This window comes from Monodon monoceros, unplaced genomic scaffold, assembly GCF_005190385.1.
Source record: "Monodon monoceros isolate NGI ecotype Baffin Bay Population unplaced genomic scaffold, NGI_Narwhal_1 Super_Scaffold_18, whole genome shotgun sequence".
NCBI lineage: Eukaryota > Metazoa > Chordata > Mammalia > Artiodactyla > Monodontidae > Monodon > Monodon monoceros.
The window spans coordinates 33655981-33675841 of NW_021703774.1; the positions used below are offsets into that span (position 1 = coordinate 33655981).

At 46.0% G+C, this 19861-nt stretch overlaps 1 protein-coding gene across 9 annotated transcripts in view; it reads left to right on the forward strand.

Moving 5' to 3' along the window:
• Positions 1 to 19861, forward strand: part of SRGAP2 (SLIT-ROBO Rho GTPase activating protein 2) — a 234517-nt gene that overhangs the window by 195280 nt on the left and 19376 nt on the right. For all 9 annotated transcript variants that reach the window (XM_029230886.1, XM_029230888.1, XM_029230887.1 and 6 more), the window contains 4 exons: positions 1063 to 1123; positions 8906 to 8983; positions 9912 to 10046; positions 11847 to 11952. In XM_029230886.1, coding sequence (XP_029086719.1) covers positions 1063 to 1123; positions 8906 to 8983; positions 9912 to 10046; positions 11847 to 11952 — 380 coding nt within the window. The remainder of the gene's footprint in view (positions 1 to 1062; positions 1124 to 8905; positions 8984 to 9911; positions 10047 to 11846; positions 11953 to 19861) is intronic.

Consider the following 19861-nt stretch of genomic DNA (forward strand, 5'->3'; position numbering starts at 1 on the left):
GGCAGGATTGTAGAGCAAAAATGGCAGAGCAAAGATTGATATCTGGGAGGCCTGCTGCATAAGCTAGTACCAATTAGTTTCCACTATTTCCAAGAGTTAGGTTTTTTTCTTTCTTGCCTTTAATGCCAAACAAACCCCCTCTCTGCTGCTCCCATTGATTCATTCTGCCACCTTCCACTGATATTAATTGAGCACCTGCTATGTGAGAGCATCATGGCCAGAGATGGACACCAAGAATTGACATAGGATCTGCCCTGTGGAACTCGAGCTACAATGGTGACAAATACAAACAAATATTCATACCCACACAATTAAGTCACAGTCAGGCTGTGAAGGCCAAGTACAAGGTGCTGAGACCCCATAGACAGGGGCTCTGATCTCATCTGGGGAGTCTGGGAAAGCATCCCTGAGGAAGTGATACTTGCACTGAGACCCTGGGGGTGGGGGTCCAGGGTGAGGAGAGCATTCCAGCAGCTCACGCAAAGCCATGAGCAAAGGAGGACTTACTGAGGAGCAGAAGGAGACAAAACTGGAGGCTAAGACAGGACCCCAGACAGGCAAGGCTGCATACAGAAAGTAACGAGGAGTCCTTGAAAGAGTTTAGCCTAGAGAGTAAACGATGGAATGTGCACTTTTAAAGATCACCTAACCAATATGAGGGAAGAAAAACTGGTTTGGAGGACGACAGGGATGGGAATGGAGATACTGGTGGATTGGACTGGGTTGGTGGCAGTAGAGATGGAGAGAAATAAATGGATTTAGGAGGCAAACTTGACAGAATATATGTATGTATTGATTGATTGTATGGCTGCGGTGGGGGGGGGGGACCGTGGGATAAAAATGATCAGTTTCATATAGGACACACTGAATTTAAGACATCGGTATGAGGCATTCCAAGTAGATGGTTGTGCATGTGCTTTGGAGCGTGGAGGCCAGGCTGGATGCTTCTTGTGGACCAGCCACTGATCCAGCTGAGACAAGTTCCACGTGGTTTTGGCTCATTTTCTCTGACCCTGGGCTGTCTCTCTTTGAAGATTCTAATGTTTTTTTTTGGCTTTTTAGGATTCCAGCCAGGCAATTCCTTTGGTGGTAGAAAGCTGTATCCGGTTTATCAGCAGACACGGTAAGCAGGATTACAGCCTTGCCCATATTTGTGCAAGAACTGGGAAGAACTTCCAGGAATTCTTTATGGAGTAAGAATAGAGATTGACTTCCCATCCTGACATTCTCCAAAGAGGAATAAAATCTTATTTGTTCACATAATGTTTGCTACCTCAGAATGGCCACACCTAGACATTGAGAGAAAAATATCACGTATTTTTGACCCCCAGGTGCCTGAGCCACTTACCACACTCCCTTTTCTAGCTTAGAGTGAGTTTTTTTTGTTTGTTTGTTTGTTCTTTGCGGTACGCGGGCCTCTCACTGTTGTGGCCTCTCCTGTTGCGGAGCACAGGCTCTGGACGCGCAGGCTCAGCGGCCATGGCTCACAGGCCCAGCCGCTCCACGGCATGTGGGAGCTTCCCAGACCGCAGGCGGACTCTCAACCACTGCGCCACCAGGGAACCATAGAGTGAGTTTTAAATTATAGCTGTTATGTGAGTAAGTCTAGCTGGTCCAATGTGGTGACGCTAGTTTCACCATTACTCACCGTCTTTGCCCATGTTGGTATCTCCCACTGCATAGCCTGGACCTTTGTTGTCACATTGGCTTTCTGCAGCAGACTGCTTTGAAAACAAGCTCCTTTTACAATATTGCATTGACTCCTGGTAATATTCAGTTTTTGTTGTGGTTTGGTCTCACTGTTTAGGACATCTCCAGAGCTCAGTTAGTAGCTACTCTTAAGGTTGTAGCCAAGATTTGAGAGTCTGGCAGGGCTGGCTCCTTCTCAACTAAGTCACGCTGTCTTCTGCTTGGATGACGCTGAATCTCATAAATCCATTCCTCACCAGCTCCTAGGCTGGTTGGACAGAATTTAGGGAAAGAGGTGAATTGAGTCTTCCAAGTGTAAGAGTGTTTAGAAAACACAGATATCTGAGCAAGCACCATGAAGATTTCTAGGAACTGGGCATCAGAAATTGTTTTTAAATGTTATCTTGCCTAGTTATAAGAAAAGTGACAGAATGACCTTCTTGGCGCTAAGGAGGTATGTAGATGATCGCTGGTCTCAATTCAGAAGCAGCCATTCTCTCCCTTCCTCTCCTTCCTCTGTCCCAATAAACTGGGGCATTGCTTGGGTTCATTTTTGGAATAATAATTATGTTAGCATGTTTACAACTTATGCCATTCCAATCAGCTACAATTTTTTCATTGTCTCTCCATCCACCAGAAGTAACAGCATTGTACAGCACTATTGAACAGTCAACAAATATTTATCAAGCCCCTGATCGGTGCTGAGCACCATGCATTGCCAAATAGGAAAACAAAAACAGGGGTAACCCTGTCTTTACCTGGTTTTAAGACACAGTTGGGAGAAAATAAATAAGCAAGTAAAAAGTTAAATAAAAAGAGATAAGCTGTAGTAATTCGGAATAGCAGTATAAGAAATTTCACAAGATGGTAATGATTAATAGTCAAGCAGTTGGCAAAGATAAGTCCAAACTGAGTTCAGGCGAGGAAGAATTATCTGTGCCTAAAGGACAATAGGAACAAGAGAGTCTGAACTCGGATTCTCTCATCCATACATTCTGTTCATTCATTCATTCAGCAAGCACACATCTTCCTATGATAGGGTTATATCCCGATCAACCCATCGTAAGTTGAAAATATCTAAAGTCAAAAATGCATTTCATACACCTAACCTGCAAGTTCTTATACACAAACATGTATAGCTTAGCCTAGCCTACCTTAAACGTGCTTAGAACACTTATATTAGCCTACGGTTGGGTAAAATCATCTAACATAAAGCCAGTTTTATAATAAAGTGTTGAATGTCTCATGTAATTTATTGAATACTCTACTGAGTGAAAAAGAGAGTCGTTATCTGGGTACAGAATGATTGTAAGTGTATCGTTTGTTTACCCTTGTGTTTGCATGGCTGGCTGGGAGCCGCAGCCCATGACTGCTGCCCAGCATCATGAGAGAGTACTATACCACGTATCAATAGCCCAGGAAAGATCAAAATTCCAAGTACAGATTCTACTGAATGTGTATCGCTTTTGTACCATTGTAAAGTCGAAAAGTCTTAAGTCAAACCATTGTAAGTTGAGGACCATCTGTGTGTATATTGATTGCTCATTGTGTACCAAGGAAAAGTTCCTGTGTTCATGAACCTTACATTCTACTAAAGGACCAATAAATAGATGATCAGTTGATAAACAAATTAATATATATCAGGTGTTGGTGAGTGTCATGAAGAAAAATAAAGCAAGGTGAGGAGATGGAGAATAGAGAGGGGATACTGTTCTAGGTGGATTGTTCAGGGAAACTCTTAGGTCACCCAAGAAGGTGACATTTGCCATCCTGAAGGAAGTCAGGGAGTGAGCCACATGGGTATCTGGGGAAGAGTGTTCTGGGGAGAGAAAACATCACATGCAGAGATCCTTGGCATATGCAAGGACCAGCACGCAGGATGCCAGTGCGGCTGGAGCAGAGTGAGTGGAGAAGAGAGTGGCAGGAGATGAAGCCAGAGGCCAGACTCTTAGAGTTTTGTCGACTAAGGTAGGTGTTTGGATTTTATTCTAAGTGAGTGGGATGCTGTTGGAGAATTTATGAACAGGAAGTGATCTTTCTAAAGGATTCCAGGCTGCTGTGTAGAGATAAGACCATAGGAGGAAATAGGAGGCTGCTGTAGTAGCCCAGGGAAGATATGGCATAGGGTGTCAGCCGTGGAGTTGTTGAGAAGTGGTTGGGTTCTGGATATCGTGGCTTGAATGTACCTGTCCCTGCCCCTGTACAGGCACAGTACATGAGGAGACCAAAACTTAGCATATATCTGTGGTGAGGCTCTGGGGAAACAGGTATGCTCACATATTGCTGATGGGAATGCAAACCCATACAACCCTTTTGGAGGGGAATTTGGCAACATCTAACAAAACTACATATGCACTAATCTGATCCAGCAGTCCTTCTAGGAATTTTCCATGAAGATATACCTCCAAAATATGAAAGTACATTTGCACAAGGTTATTTATTGCAGCCTCATTTGTAATTGCAAAATATTAGAAACAAAACAACCTAAATGCCGTACATGGAAGAATAGATGAATAAACTATGGTATATGCACACAGTGGGAGACTATGCAGCTGCAAAAAAGAATGAGGAAGATGTCCATGAAATGACCTTGTGAGATTGCCAGGATATATTGTCAAGTGGAAAAAAGCAAAGGGCAAAAGAGTATCTATAGCATGCTGCCTTTCATGTAAGAAAGAAGAGGGTATAAGAATATACATGTGCCTTGTCACTTCTGCAAGAAGAAATACAGGAAGGATGAATCCAGAAACTAATATTTGACTGGTTATTTACATGAATGGGTCAAAAGAGTGAAAAGAATGGGGGAATGAGAAATGGGAGAAGAGTGACATTTCTCTGAGTATTCCTTTTTGTGTAATCTTGACTTTTAGAACTACATGGGTGTTTTCTATACTCAAAAGATAAATAAACAAATATATAAAACAAGGATGTGGGTAAAACTCCAAATGGAATACAAAAGGCAACAAATAAACCTAACTGTATTACAGACGAATAACATAGGCACACTGAGGAGATGAGGAAGAAAATAATCTAAGTTTCTTTGAAAAACAGTATTTTGATTATATACTATAAGTCTAACAACAAAAAGAACTGTAAAATAATGCACAGTAGTCGGTAATTGTTTTTATCACAGGGTGGTGAGCTAGCAATTCTGAAGCCATTTTATGTGTAAATGTTATAAGATGAAGCAAATATATTGTTGATTTAAAGAAGAAAAAAAACCCTTAGTCTGTAGTAGCTGTTCAAAAAACATTTGTTCAGGGAATCCCCTGGGGTCCAGTGGTTAGGACTCCACGCTTCCATGACAGCGGGCAGAGGTCCAATCCCTGGTCAGGGAAGTAAGATCCCGAAAGCCGTGTGGTGTGTCCAAAAAGAAAAATTGTTCAGCAAATTGAATTTTTTCCCCCAGATAGGGACTTAAGGTATTCCTGAACTCCCTAAAGATGATGGATAAAATGTTTGTATATGTGCATTTAATGGGGACAGGGTCCATAAATTTTGTCAGCCCCCAAAACATCTGTGGCCCACCAACTGCCAAAATTTGCACATCATTACTATCTTCATGTTCCCTTGGAGGTAGATGTTCTAGTCCCCATTATATAGATGAGAAAGCTGAGGCTCACGTGTAAATGGTGGGTCCGGGTGATCCAGGAAGACTTAAACGAAGAGAAGGGATGTGAGGAACAACTGAGACTCAATCAGGATGGAAAAACCCCACCATTTCCATGAGGAAGGGAGCAGAGACACGTGAGCAAGAGGTGGTGTTGTAGCAATCATTTCAAGACTTCTCTAGCAGAGCAACTCTGGGCAACAGCTGGATCCAGCGCAAAATGGACAGTTTTGTGACGTTTCCAAATAACTTACCCAAGTCTGATTGGCTTTATACTTTTATGTTAGTGAGCACTAAGGAAAAATGAGAAAGGTCATGCATGTGTCAGCTTGGTTATGGGAGGCCTTACCTGCGTTATAATAAAAAGCCAAGTGCTTTTCCCCTTCATTTTCTGGAAACCGACCATTTATTAATGTTCCTACTTTCAGAATCATCAGATTAGACACTCTAAAGATTCTATCTGTTGAGCAAGAGCACATGTTGGCCCTTCTAAAGCCTCGGTTCTCGAGGGGAAATGGAAACCAGACAGAAAGGGACCTCGGTGTGCCTCAGGCCTGCTGCCTGGTTTCCAATAAGCTGTCCTCTGATTTCTTCTTGTTCTGGGCCCGTGGGCCAAATTGGCTTGTCCTTGATGTCTAATCTACCAAAAAGTACTGAGATGATCCTCTCTCAGCAAACTGTTGGCTGCACGCATGAGACCGAGTAGCCTGGTCCCTGAGATGACAGTTCCTTATATTATACTGTGTTTCCGACAAGTCGCTGAGTAGGTGACTGTTTCTGTCAGAAACCTACTGTTTACATTCTTTGTTTATACGGCATTACCTGGCTGTTACACCCCATTGGTGACTAATATGGTAGTTACATTGGGGTCTTAACATTGCCTGCCATTCTGTGAGGGATATTCTGGAGATTCCCCTAGAGGAACAGGCAACTTAAGTCCTATTACAAACCAGATAATTAAATTCCCCCTGCTTACTTCTTACTATTGCTACAGTTGGATTCGGGATTCAGTTCTGGCCTGTGTGGTTTACTGCAAAGGTCTAGCTGGTAGAATCCAGTCACCACCACCACACCACCCCCATCAAGAGGGGAGTCGTAAAACAGTGGAAAAAATGTAGCATTATTCTATTTTGTTTTCCAAAGAAGTAATTTGAGATTCAAAAATTTTGATGGATCGTGCTGTAACAGAGGGACTTTGACAAAATGCCCAAGTTTGAGCCACGGTGCTCTTGAGAAAAACTGGACAGGCCTGATATGATAAAAGATGCTAGCTCAGTCCAGCCCCTGGGCTCATGCTTCCTGGATCCCTCCCCAGTTCTGAGTTGCATGTGGGCTGCTCTCTGTGAGCCGTATCCACCGTTAGGCTGACAAATGGGATTCCCCCACCCTCTGCGCTTTCACTGCAATAGGATTCACAAGCCTGGCATTGAGGAAGGAGTACATGATTGCAGTCAGAAGGCCTGGGCCCCTGGATCTGGTTCTTATCACCTGTATAACCTAATGCTGGTCATCCCTTATCAATCCCCTCACCTAGAAAATGGGCTTGCTGGTAACCCCTGCTTTATGTGGCTATAAGCACGGAAGCAATCACCACACATGCATTAACTTTCTGTTATTATTTTTACCCTAACAAACTTCAAAAAGACATCATTTTCATGCACATTATTCTAGTGTGGCATTGAGGCATGTTGCCTTTAGAGTCAAACTGCAGTCAAGGACCAGTGGCTGGCACAGTGCCTGCAATGCTGTCTGTTGACTGATCACTTGTCTTTTCATGTCCTCCCTTTTTCTTTCTTTCTCTTTTTTTTTTTTTTAAATTTTACATTGGAATATAGTTGATTTACAATGTTGTGTTAGTTTCAGGTGTACAGCAAAGTGATTCAGTTATACATATACATGTATCCATTCTTTTTCAGATTCTTTTCCCATATAGGTTATTACAGAATATTGAGTAGAGTTCCCTGTGCTGTATAGTAGGTCCTTGCTGATTATCTATTTTATATATAGTAGCGTGTATATGTTGATTCCCAACCTCCTAATTTATCCCTCCCCGCCATCTTTCCCCTTTGGTAACCATAAATTTGTATTCGAAGTCTGTGAGTCTGTTTCTGTTTTGTACATAAGTTTGCATCTTTATATTTTTTAGGTTTTTAAAGATATTTATTTTATTTATTTTTTGGCTGCATTGGGTCTCAGTGCGTCACACAGGGTCTTTGTTGAGGCGTGCAGGATCTTTCCCTGCGGTGCGGGCTTCTCTCTAGTTGTGGTGTGCGGGCTCCAGGGCACGTAGGCTCTAGTTTGTGGCATGTGGGCTCTCTCGTTGAGGCGTGCGAGCTCAGTAGTTGTGGCATGCGGGCTTAGTTGCCCCACGGCATGTGGGATCATAGTTCCCCGACCAGGGATCGAACCTGCGTCCCCTGTATTGGAAGGCTGATTCTTTACCACTGGGCCACCAGGGAAGTCCCTGTATCATTTTTTTAGATTCCACATATAAGTTATATCATATGATATTTGTCTTTCTCTGTCTGACTTAACTTTACTTAACATGATAATCTCTAATTCCATCCATGTTGCTGCAAATGGCATAATTTCATTCTTTTTTATGGCTGAGTAATATTCCCTTGTATATATGTACCACATCTTCTTTATCCATTCATCTGCCAATGGACGTTTAAGTTGCTTCCATGTCCTGGCTATTGTAAATTGGGAGTCCCCAACCCACAGGCTGTGGACCGGTACCAGTCCACGGCCTGTTAGGAACTGGGCCGCACAGCAGGAGGTGAGCGGCGGGCGAGCAAGCGAAGCTTCATCTGCCGCTCCCCATTGCTCCCCATCTCTCGCATTACCGCCTGAACCATTCTGCCCACCCCCACCCACCATCCATGGAAAAATTGTCTTCCACAAAACTCGTCCCTGGTGCCAAAGAGGTTGGGGACCGCTGTTGTAAATAATGCTGCAATGAACGTTGGGGTGCATGCCTCTTCTCGAATTATGGCTTTCTCCAGATATATGCCCAGGAGTGGGATTGCTGGATCATATGGTAATTCTATTTTTAGTTTTTTAAGGAACCTCCGTACTGTTCTCCATAGTGGTTGTACCAATTTATGTCCTCCCTTTTTCATAAGTAGTGAAAGCATTGTCCTCTAGAACAGCCGAACAGTGTTAGAACAGCTAAAGCACTAAGTATGATCTCAGACCTATGAAACTCTGGTGGTGTGTAATGGCTTGCCTGCCATGCCCCCAAATCTCATCCCTGACCCTTAAGGATAAGCAGGTGCCAGGAATCACTTCCCTACTTTGCAGCTGGGGACAGAGAAGCAAAGGCTGGAGAAGGAGCCTGCCTCATAGATTCTGTCAGAATCAGAAATGGTGTAGACATTTCTTCCCTTAAGTCTCTGACTCGGTGCTTTCTTTAGGCCAATGCCTCATATTCATTCCAGTGACTTTTCCACCATCCTTGTATAGGCTTTCTCCTCTGGCCTGAAGAAGAGAGACAGGATGCTTAAATACACACTGGCTGAGGGAGACAGACACTCAGCTAGGCTTGGAGCCATGGTGGTGAATTTGCTTTTTTGTCTCCTTGATCACTTTTCCCTGTCTTTCTAGGACTACAGCATGAGGGAATCTTCCGAGTGTCAGGATCGCAGGTGGAAGTGAATGACATCAAAAACGCCTTTGAGAGAGGTGAGGAAACAGCCTGAAAGATAAGACCAAATGTTTGCCAGCCCCCCAGGATACTAGATCCACGCTTTCTCTCTGAGAGGTACCCAGAGGTTAGCAAGCCAGTTTGCCTCCGTCTTCAGCCCAGCACCTTCTCTCTTGTAGACGTCCCCCCACCCCCACCCAGATATGCAGGGAGGTGCCAGGGTACATCCCAGTTTCCTCCTTCTCAGCCCCATTCATCCTGCCCCTCTCCTCCAGATGATCTACCCAAACCCAAGAAGTTAACTGTGATATCTGGGCAGTTTATGGCTGTATCCAGAACCCTTGGTGGCAGAGCGAATGTACCTGTTCATCTTAGCCCATTTATTATCTTGTGGGCTATTAAGGTAATGGACAAGCTTTGGCAATTTCCGTCACTGAAATGGATATATATAGTTTCAATTTGAGGTTGGTCCTATCATTAAATCTAATTACATCTGACATGAAATTTTCCATAGGGAACTCCAGTATGATTGTTCTCCTGTAAGTAGGTGTGCTTTGTTACAGGCCAAGAGGAGAGAGAGCTAATCAGAGGGGCTGGCCTCCCTGGCCTCATTTCCCTCCCCTAGGGGCTCAGTCCCAGCCTGGTTTCATGATCTCATGAGAGAGCCAATTGCTGTGTCCCATCCCCAGCCCAGAGGGAATGTCCCTGAACCAGTCTGGCACAAGCAAATTTATGTTAATGGACTTTTGTGCCCCTCCTCTGGCCCTGGGGCCCCTGAGCCTAAGCAGTCTTTGCTTTTGCTAGTCCCTGGTTGCCCTACTCATGGCCAACATGCTGGGCAGAAAGCTGATGGACTGTGATGAAGATTTGAATAGGCCACTCCTTCCCCACCACCTCTGCTTCATCCTGTTTGTTTTTACCTCTCTCACTCTCTCTTTCCTTTTTGGGGGGATTGCTTATCCTTAGGAGAGGACCCCCTGGCTGGAGACCAGAATGACCATGACATGGACTCCATAGCTGGCGTCCTGAAGCTTTACTTCCGGGGGCTGGAACACCCTCTCTTCCCCAAGGACATCTTCCATGACCTAATGGCCTGCGTCAGTAAGTATCATCCTGGCCTCAGATTGGCTTCTGGGCCACAGCACCTCATAACAACAGATAACAAATTTCCACAGGGTCTTTTTTTCTCATAAGCTTTCCAGTAATGTTTTCCTTTTTTCCTTTTCCTCGGTGAAGTTTCTCTTCCTTGTTGTCACTCCTTTATCCCCTAGTAGGGGAGGAAAAAGAATGACTTTTTGGGAAGAGTCTGGATCACAAGTCAGAACTCCTGGCTTTTTTCTTTCTGATACACTTTAAACTCTGTTGCTTCGCTGGGCTTTATCTTTCTTCATTAAAATACATTTATGTTCATATATAAGACACAGTCCTTTTCAGCTATTAGAAGCTCATATATTAGTGCTTGTGCTTTTCGTGATACAAAGGGAGAATACATAAGTGTTACAAATATTTCCTGCTTGTTGCTTTAAATATGGCATGACTTACCTGTGAGATGTGTTAATATGTGTTCTTCTAGGAATAAAAGCCTCTGCACATTTAAAAGTAGTGATATGATGTTTTCTCAGAGAGAGATAGTCCCTACTTGATCTTTAGATAAAGCAGGTATCTTAGAGGTTCTCTGCCTCTTACTCTAAAATTTAGGGCTTGAAAAGCTATTCCTGGCCATTTAGTTTAGATCATTACACTGGACCCCCCTCTCATTTGTTGTCCACGGAAACTTGGATTAGTATTAGGTCATTCTGGAAGCAGACGCCGTTGAAATGGTGGCTTCAGAGGCTGGAGGAGGCAATGCCTTTGAAATGGAGAAAAGTTTTTCTTCCCAGATCAACCAAGGTCTTCATCCCCCACCGCCCACCCCCGAGTTTCCAGTTTGATTCCTGAGCACTGTCCCTCTCTGTTATTCTGAGAGAGGGGCCCAGAACACTCAGGAAGCTAGCTCTCTTGTTTTATTGGTTTACTCAGCCTCTGTGGGAGTCCTAGTGGAAATGTGTTCTGTGGGTGACTGTATACATGTATCCCTCCTACCTTCATGTCTTTTTCCAGGGCTGGGCCTAGGTGGAATACCCTAAGTGGGTGGGGGTTGCCAGGACAGTACAAGAGACCTTGGCTGCCCAATCCTCCCCTTGAGATCTGTTCCCGATCTAGTACCTCCCATTTCTTTTTCATGGAGAGACTCTCCTAGAAAATGACAATATCCACATGGCACACCATGAAAGTGGGGAGGCGGGCCATGAGGGAAGCACAGGCCTAGGGCCGTACCTGGAATTAATCAGTCCACAGCACAAGAGTCAGGAGAGTTCTCTGGTTTTCTCCCCAGATATCACTGCTTACACAGGGGCCTGCCATTTCTTGCCTCTGGCCACATTCTCCTCATCCCCACTGCAGATAAGGGAGGGGGGGAGATAAGCCAGACTTGTCCAGGGGATGAGGTGATGCACATGTGGAGTGGGCAGGACAGGACCTGCGCAGCCCCTCCCTCTCCCCTCATGTAGGCCCTCCAAGGCTGGGTGTCGAGCAGTCACAGCAGTTTCTGGTCAGCTTCTTGCCTGTGGTATTGTAATAAGGGGGTGGTTGATGCTCTGGGGAGCATCTCCAACCCCTTCTGTGCCCAAGGAGCATACATCTTAAGTCCTGACCCGCAGAAGGTTCTGGAGCCTGCATGCCCCATCACAACAGCCCCACCCCAAGGAGCCACAGAGATGGAGCTCCTTACACTGGCCCAGTGCTGTGTGGACTTGACCGGCTGCTCTCCATATTGCACCCGCTGCCAGTCAGAGCCTTCTGACCACTATTTCCTGGGATCTCAGTTACAGTGGAGGGTAACGCATGGCTTTTTTCTTTCAGCAATGGACAACCTGCAGGAGAGAGCTCTGCACATCCGGAAGGTCCTCCTGGTCCTGCCCAAAACCACTCTGATTATCATGAGATACCTCTTTGCCTTCCTCAACCAGTGAGTAGACTTCCCAGGGAGCAACAGATTGGGCCTTAGCTTTGGTCACTGGAAGTTTACGTAGGGACCTATGTTGATTCCTCCAGCCCAACAGATACTTACTGAACACCTGCTGTGTGCTGGGCACGGTCATAAGATGTAAGAATACATTGTGAAATAAGAGACAAAAACCTGGATACCATTTAGCTCATGTTCCAGCGGAGGACACAGACAATTACAGAAACATGAGGTAGTAATAAGTGCTTAGAAGAATAAGGAAGTGTAAGTTAAGGGATCGGAGCAGAGGTAAAAGAGGGAGAGACACTGCAGAGGGGCCTTCAGCAAAGGCCTTTCCGGGGAGACGGTATGTAAGCAGCAGCCTAAATGAAGTGAAAGAAGGAGCCACGGGATGGTCAAGGTCATCAAGCCCCAGCGTCATGGCAACAATGAGTTTAGATTTGAAGAAGCCACTGGAAAGTTTTAAGCAGAAGAATGTTGTGGTCTGATTTTTTAATATATTTTTAAAATCCGCTTCATGGAGAAGTTACCATAGAGTAATGTGGAGAGAAGCGGGAGAGACCTCACCAGAGGTTATTGTGCAGTCTCGGTCGGGAGTTGTGGTGGCTTAGACCAGAGAGGGAATGGTGGAGGATGATGAGGGGCCAGGTGTAGGATCTATTTGGAATACAGCTTTGATAGGACCTGCTGACGGATAGGATATAGAATGTGAGGAAAGAGAAGAATTCTACATTTTTGACATGAGCAGCAGGGAAGCCGTGATGCCATTTGTAGAGCTGGGGAAGACAAGATGTGGAAGAAGCAATCAGGACAAGGTGTTGATGTGGCCATGTTAACTTGAGGTACCCGTTAGCCCTCCAGGTGGAGAGTCTGAGTAGGCAGCTGAACATAGGAATCGGATGCTCAGGGAAGAAACCTGGAGCAGAGATACAGTGTGAGGTCATTGTGTACTGATGGTATTTAGCTGGTCAGCCAGGGAGTGAATGTAGCTAGAAGAGAGGTCTGAGGATCAGAGGGACCTTGGGCTTAGCCAGAGTATTTCTCCCTGTCTAAGCAGTGTGTCCTCGCCCAGGGCAGGCATGGAGGGCAGCAAAGACAACGAGCAAGGACATGCTTCTCCCCTTAGGCACCTCTGTCTTTCCACGTTGCTTTCACTGCAGCATCTCCCTCAACAGCCTAGACCAAAGTCTATCAGTGGGCAACCCGAGGGCCAGATAAGGCCTATAGGTGTGTTCCCTTTAAGTCCACTCTGTCTTGAAAACATTGAACCATTTAAATATTGGGAGATTTTACTTTTTAAAAAAATCTAGATTTCTAGCTTCTCTTGAAAACATCACTAGGTCTAGTAGCACTGGATCTGCATGCCCACACGGCCGCAGTTCCCTGTGGAGTACGGGCTGCTGCCTAGATGAGGCAGTCGGGCGCCCCCAGTTCACCACAGTCCCCAGCTCTCCCCGAAACTCCCCGATGCTGAGGCTGAATTCAGTTGCCGTTATCCCTCTGGCTTTATGGCTTTTCATAGAGTGGGGAAACATTTCTTTAGATCCATGAATCTATTTTTTTGAAAAAGGGAAAACAAAAAGTAGACCAAGGGGCTAGGGTGTTTTAGCTCATATTGCTTTGTGAAAATGAAGACTCTTCCTAGTGGGTTGGTCCCTACTTCAAAGAAATACAAGTTCAGAGGCCGTCTCAGCCTCTGCTTACAGACCAGGGTCAGCCTGACCTTGAGGCATCTGGGCTAGCAGCCCCCGCCTGAGACCTTTCAGGGGCAATCACACTGTCCTCTAGCCCTGTTGCTGGCCCTGCAGAGTGACAGAGGGTCCTGGCCCAGCAGCCTGCTGCTTCCACGTGGCTGTGTCTGCACCATTCATTAGCCAAGCCCTGACTCAGCACCACAACTGCCTTTAGTTGAGAACCCCTCATGACTCACACAGGGTTTCACATGCTGCCCGTTTTAGGCAGACGGAAACTCTGGTAATGACTCTCAAGCCAGTCGGTCCCCTCAGGGCCACCAGGCCTTGTCTCCCCTCATTGACCGATACCTGCCCTCAAAGAGCCTAGTCTGCTCCCGCAGAGCGAGGAACATGTCGGTCGTGGGTAAACAGGCAGGGGAGCAGGCAGGTGCTGGGGTGACTGTGTGTGTAAGCACAATGGCCTCATCCTGCCCACATTTTCCTCCTGCTAAGTGGAGGGGTGAGGGAGTTTGTGGGTGGGGAGAAACGGTAGAGGAAGCATCATGAGAGCTGGAGAGGGTGGCCACTGTCGAAGGAAACGTGGAAAACTGCACCCATTCAAATGATGACTTTTGTTTTGTTTCACTTCTTTTTCTGGTTAAAAAATGATTAACTTGCTCATCAAAGTCTTTCATTGAAAAGATGCAGCATTAATAACCACAGTGTTTCCTGAAATAATAAATGGAGTGCAGGACACAGGCGATAGAGAAGACCACCTGCCTGCACAGGAAGGTGACAGGTGATAAGTATGCAGACTGGGCCCAGTCTGGAAACTCTCCCTGGGCCCAGACTTTTAGGACCCCTCTCCTTTGCTGTTACATGTCCTGACAGTGTGTACTTTATTTCTGGCTATTGTCGTTTTTGGGGTTGTACACATCCTCCATCTCAAGGAACCCCCAGAACTGAGATATATGTGTGGAGCTCCTTACCCAGTGCACCAGTGCTGTGTGGACTTGACCTGGTTCCACATATGTCTATATAGCTAGTGTTCAATCCACTCCATGAGCCTTGGGTACATGCCTGTCCAGCAGGCCTTGTTAATTGTTAATTATTAACGTTATCCTTTCTTAGCATCTGCATTGATGACCAATTGCTGTGTAATAAATTACCCTAAAACTTAGCAACTTCAAAACAATAAGCATTTATTTTTATGTCACAGTTTCTGTGGATCAGGAATCTAGGTGCGGCTTAGCTGGGGCCTCTGGCTCCAGGTTTCTTGAGGTTGCAGTGAGTGTACTGGGGGCAGGGCTGTAGTTTCTTCTGAAGGCTTGATTGGGAAAGGATCCACGTGGTGTTGGCAGGATTCAGTCCCTTGCAGGTTGTTGGACTGAGGGCCTCCTTTCCTGGCTGGCTGTTGGTCAGAGGCCTCCATCAGTTCTGTACCACATGGGCCTCACCATAGTGCTGCTCATGACATGGCAGCTGGCTTTGCTCCAAGCAAGTGAGTGACAGAGTGCCCAAGAGAGCAGCCAGTCTTTGTAACCTAATCTCAGAAGTTACGTCCCATCACTTCTTCCATACTCCATTCACTAGAAGCGAGTCACTAAATCTAGCCCACACGCAAAGGGAGAGAACTACACAAGGGCAGGAATACCAGTAGGCAGGGACCATAGGGTTCATTTTAGAGGCTGCCGGCCACAGCATCTGTACTACTCAGTGGGTTTTCACCCTGAAACAAAGTGCAGGTAGCTCCCCCTCACTGCCGCTCACTCTGCTGCTTGCCTTTTGAAACCTGATTTCTTCAGATGTCAAACAATATAGACTTTTAGTCTCTTGCTAATCAAGCGAGGTCCATAGACCAGCAGCATCAGCATCATCAGGGAGATTGTTAGAAATGCAGAATCTCAGTTCCTCCCCCACCCCACCCACAACGACCCATGAATCAGAATCTGTATTTTGACAAAATCCCCTGGTGAGTCATAGGCACGTGAAGGTCCGAGAAGCATCACTCTATATCCTCAAATATTGCTCCATAATCTGAAAGAGGGAATTGGTGGTGCTTCTTTCACTGTTAAGGCACCTCAGCAGCTCTCCAGAAAAGCTGAGTCTTCCTCCAAACTTCACCATCTCAAGTGCCTCCCAGTTTGGAAAGATTCTGTCTGTGCTGCTCTTCTGACTTTCACAAGGAGTGTTTTAGCTTCTGTATGAAAACGGACAAGTAGAATTGTGGCTGGATTGTCCTAGAGTCTCACAGATGCTCATGTATTTATTCACTTATTTATTTAACATGTATTTATTAAGCATTTACTGTGTGCTAGGCCCTGTATTAGTTGCTGGATATCTAAGATTGCACCCAACAGTCAAGGTCTCTGCCCTCATGGAGCCTACGTAGCACATAGAACTGGAGGAAGACAGGCAAAACTGATAAGGACAGATGTCATGGGACTTCCCTGGTGGCACAGTGGTTAAGAATCCACCTGCCAATGCAGGGGACACGGGTTCAAGCCCTGGTCCGGGAAGACTAAGCCCATGAGCCACAACTACTGAGTCTGTGCTCTGGAGCCCACGAGCCACAACTACTGAGCCCACGTGCCACAACTACTGAAGCCCACACGCCTAGAGCCCGTGCTCTGCAAGAAGAGAAACCAACACATTGAGAAGGCTGCTCACCACAACAAAGAGTAGCCCCTGGTCGCCGCAACTAGAGAAAGCCTGCACACAGCAGTGAAGACCCGACACAGCCAAAAAGAAAGAAATTAATTTTAAAAAAAAAAAAGAGGCTTCCCTGGTGGCACAGTGGTTGAGAGTCCGCCTGCCGATGCAGGGGACACGGGTTCGTGCCCCGGTCTGGGAGGATCCCACATGCCGCAGAGCGGCTGGGCCCGTGAGCCATGGCCGCTGAGCTTGCAAGTCCGGAGGCTGTGCTCCGCAATGGGAGAGGCCACAACAGTGAGAGGCCTGCATACCGCAAAAAAAAAAAAAAAAGAAGAACATATGTCAGAGGATAAGGGCTGTGGAGAAAATTAAAGCATGTTACGGGGGTGCTTCCCTGGTGGTGCAGTGGTTAAGAATCTGCCTGCCAATGCAGGGGACATGGGTTCGAGCCCTGGTCCATGAAGATCCCACATGCCACGGAGCAACTAAGCTCGTGTGCCACAACTACTGAGCCTGAGCTCTAGAGCCCACGAGCCACAACTACCGAAGCCCACGTGCCTAGAGCCTGTGCTTCACAACAAGAAAAGCCACTGCAATGAGAAGCCTGCATACCGCAAGGAAAAGTAGCCCCTGCTCGCCACAATTAGAGAAAGCCAGCGTGGCAGCAACGAAGACCCAAAGCAGCCAAAAATAAACAAATAAATAAATAAAGCATGTTAGGGGACTGGAGAGTGTAAGGGGTGGGTGTGACGGTTTCCTCTTTAATATACAGTGGTCAGGGACACCTCATTGATCAGGTGACAGTGGGCAGTGTTGTAGGAGGACCAAGAGGGAACGGCGTCCCAGAAGCCGCATAATGTGTTTCAAGGAGGGTGTGATAACTGGGATAATATGATGACAGGTCAGCTAAGAAAAGGACTGAGAACTGATTTAGCAGCATAGATGTCACTAGTGACCTTGATGGGCGTTGTCTTGGTGGAGGAGGAGGGGCAAAATCCTGATGGTGTCAGTTCAAGGGAGAAGGGGTGCTGATGCTGGATAAACAAAATGTGGTAGATCCGTACAGTGGGGTCATATTCAGCTAAATGCTACTGGACCGTACACTTTAAAATGGTTAAAAATGGTAAATTTTCTGTTGTGTGTATTTTACCACGATAGAGGGGTTGGGGGACCGCACGGGAAGAGAGTAGGTGTGTGAATCTGCTAGGGCTGCCGTAACAAAATACCATAGACTGGGTGGCTTAAACAACAGAAATTTGTTTTCTCACAGTTCTGAAGTCTGGGAGTGCAAGATCAAGATGCCAGCAGGGTTGGTTTCTGGGGAGACCTGTCTCCTTGGCTTGTAGACAACCACCTCACTGCGTCCTCACGTGGCCTTTCTTCTGTGCACACACTGGGAGACAGAGCTCTGCTCTCTTTTCCTCTCCTTATAAGGTCACCAGTCCTGTAGGGTTTGGGCCCCACCCATATGACCTCATTTAACCTTCATTACCTCCTTAAAGGGCCTGTCTCCAAATACAGTCATTACAGTCAAGTTAGGGCTTCAACATATGACTTGGGGGGCAGGGAGGACACAATTCAGTCCATAACAGAACCGGTAAAGAAGAACGAGAGAATCAGAGACAACTCTCAAAGAATTTTATTATAAAGAGAAGAGAATGGGACCGTAATTCAGTATGGATACGGACTTAAGGGAGAATACTGTTTTTAAGATGGGTGGTATCGCTGCACATTGGCATGCTAGTGGGGGTGACCCCATAGAGAAGAACTGATGGTGGAGGAGAGAGCAAGGTAATTGCTGGAGTGCTATTCTTGAGGAGGTGAGAGGGGATGGGATTGACTGCATAGGGAGGAAGGCAAGTCAGTTAATAGATGTGGGAGCATGGAAGTTGGGGACAGGGGGCTTTATAGGCAAGGGGAGTGAGGGAGTGCCTTTGGAGGGCCATCAGGAAGAGTCAGCCACAATTACCTTCCACTTCTTATCTCTTAAGGAGGCTTTTGGGAAAGTCTGTTAAACCATGGATTTTACAGATTCTCAACCCCACGTTTTGCCTGGGGCCATGGTGAAAAATACAATTTCTCTTCATCCCTTTCAAACCTGAAATCAACCCTGATGCATAATATCTTACCCATGGTCTGTTGGGTGTTGCCAAATCAAACCCCTGGAGGCCGTGAAGTTGAAGGTTTTTAATGGAAATGTCATATGTTTAAAACAGTGTGTTCAAAGCTTCGTGCTCTCCCTGAGGATTTAAGGTTTTGATTTGGGGATGCAGAGCCCTCAGCTTGTTAGATTATGCCTGTCAGGAGAAGAAGACGGTGGACACCTGTAAGTCAATTACTGCCAAACGTCAGCGGCCCTGCTTTTCCATTCCCTGACTGAAATCAAAGGTCCTGTGTCGGGCTTCCCTGGTGGCGCAGTGGTTGAGAGTCCGCCTGCCGATGCAGGGGACACGGGTTCGTGCCCCGGTCAGGGAGGATCCCACATGCCGCAGAGCGGCTAGGCCTGTGAGCCATGGCCGCTGAGCCTGCGCGTCCGGAGCCTGTGCTCCGCAACGGGAGAGGCCACAACAGTGAGAGGCCCGCGTACCGCAAAAAAAAAAAAAAAGGTCCTATGTCAAGAAGCAAACAGGACATTAAAATGACAGAAAATATTTCTTAAACATCACCTATGTGCCAGGCACAGTGCTAAGTGCTTTGCACATATTACCTCGTTTAATCTTCACAACAGCCCATCAAGGGGGCACATAATTGCCCCCATTTTATGAAGAAACTAGGGGACTAGTACAAAACGATGGTAAGCAATGGAGCTGGGACTCAAAACCAGGTCTGCTTGACTCTAAAATTCTTGGGATGTTTTGTTTTTCTTTTTAAATGTAATCAGAGATACAAATGTGCATCGTGTTTTTTAAACATCTTTATTGGAGTGTAATTGCTTTACAATGTTGTGTTAGTTTCTGCTGTATAACAAGGTGAATCAGCTCTATGTATACATATATCCCCATATCCCCTCCCTCTTGCGTCTCCCTCCCTCCCACCCTCCCTATCCCACCCCTCTAGGTGGTCACAAAGCACCGAGCTGATCTCCCTGTGCTATGCGGCTGCTTCCCACTAGCTATCTACTTTACATCTGGGAGTGTATATATGTCCATGCCACTCTCTCACTTCGTCCCAGCTTCCCCTTTCCACTCCCCGTGTCCTCAAGTCCATTCTCTACGTCTGCGTCTTTATTCCTGTCCTGCTCCTAGGTTCTTCAGAACCAACAAATGTGCATCATTTAAAAGTAAAAAGTCCAGAAAAATGCATGATGAAAAACAGTTTTCCCACGCCAATCCTGATTTTCTCATTCCCCCCAAAACCCACTACACTGGACCTTTTTAAGGTGCTCAAAAGAGGATGAGTTCAAATCAATTAGGAAAGTTCACTCGTGTTATGGACAGAACCTAAAGAAATATAGTACAGTTCTTAGAGGAGATGGCATGTGTAGAAGTCGATACCAAAAAAATATTTTTTTTAAAGAGGGAGCTGTTACCAGTATTATCCATTTTAGATATTTCTTCAAAAATAAAAATCCAGTATTTGAGGTC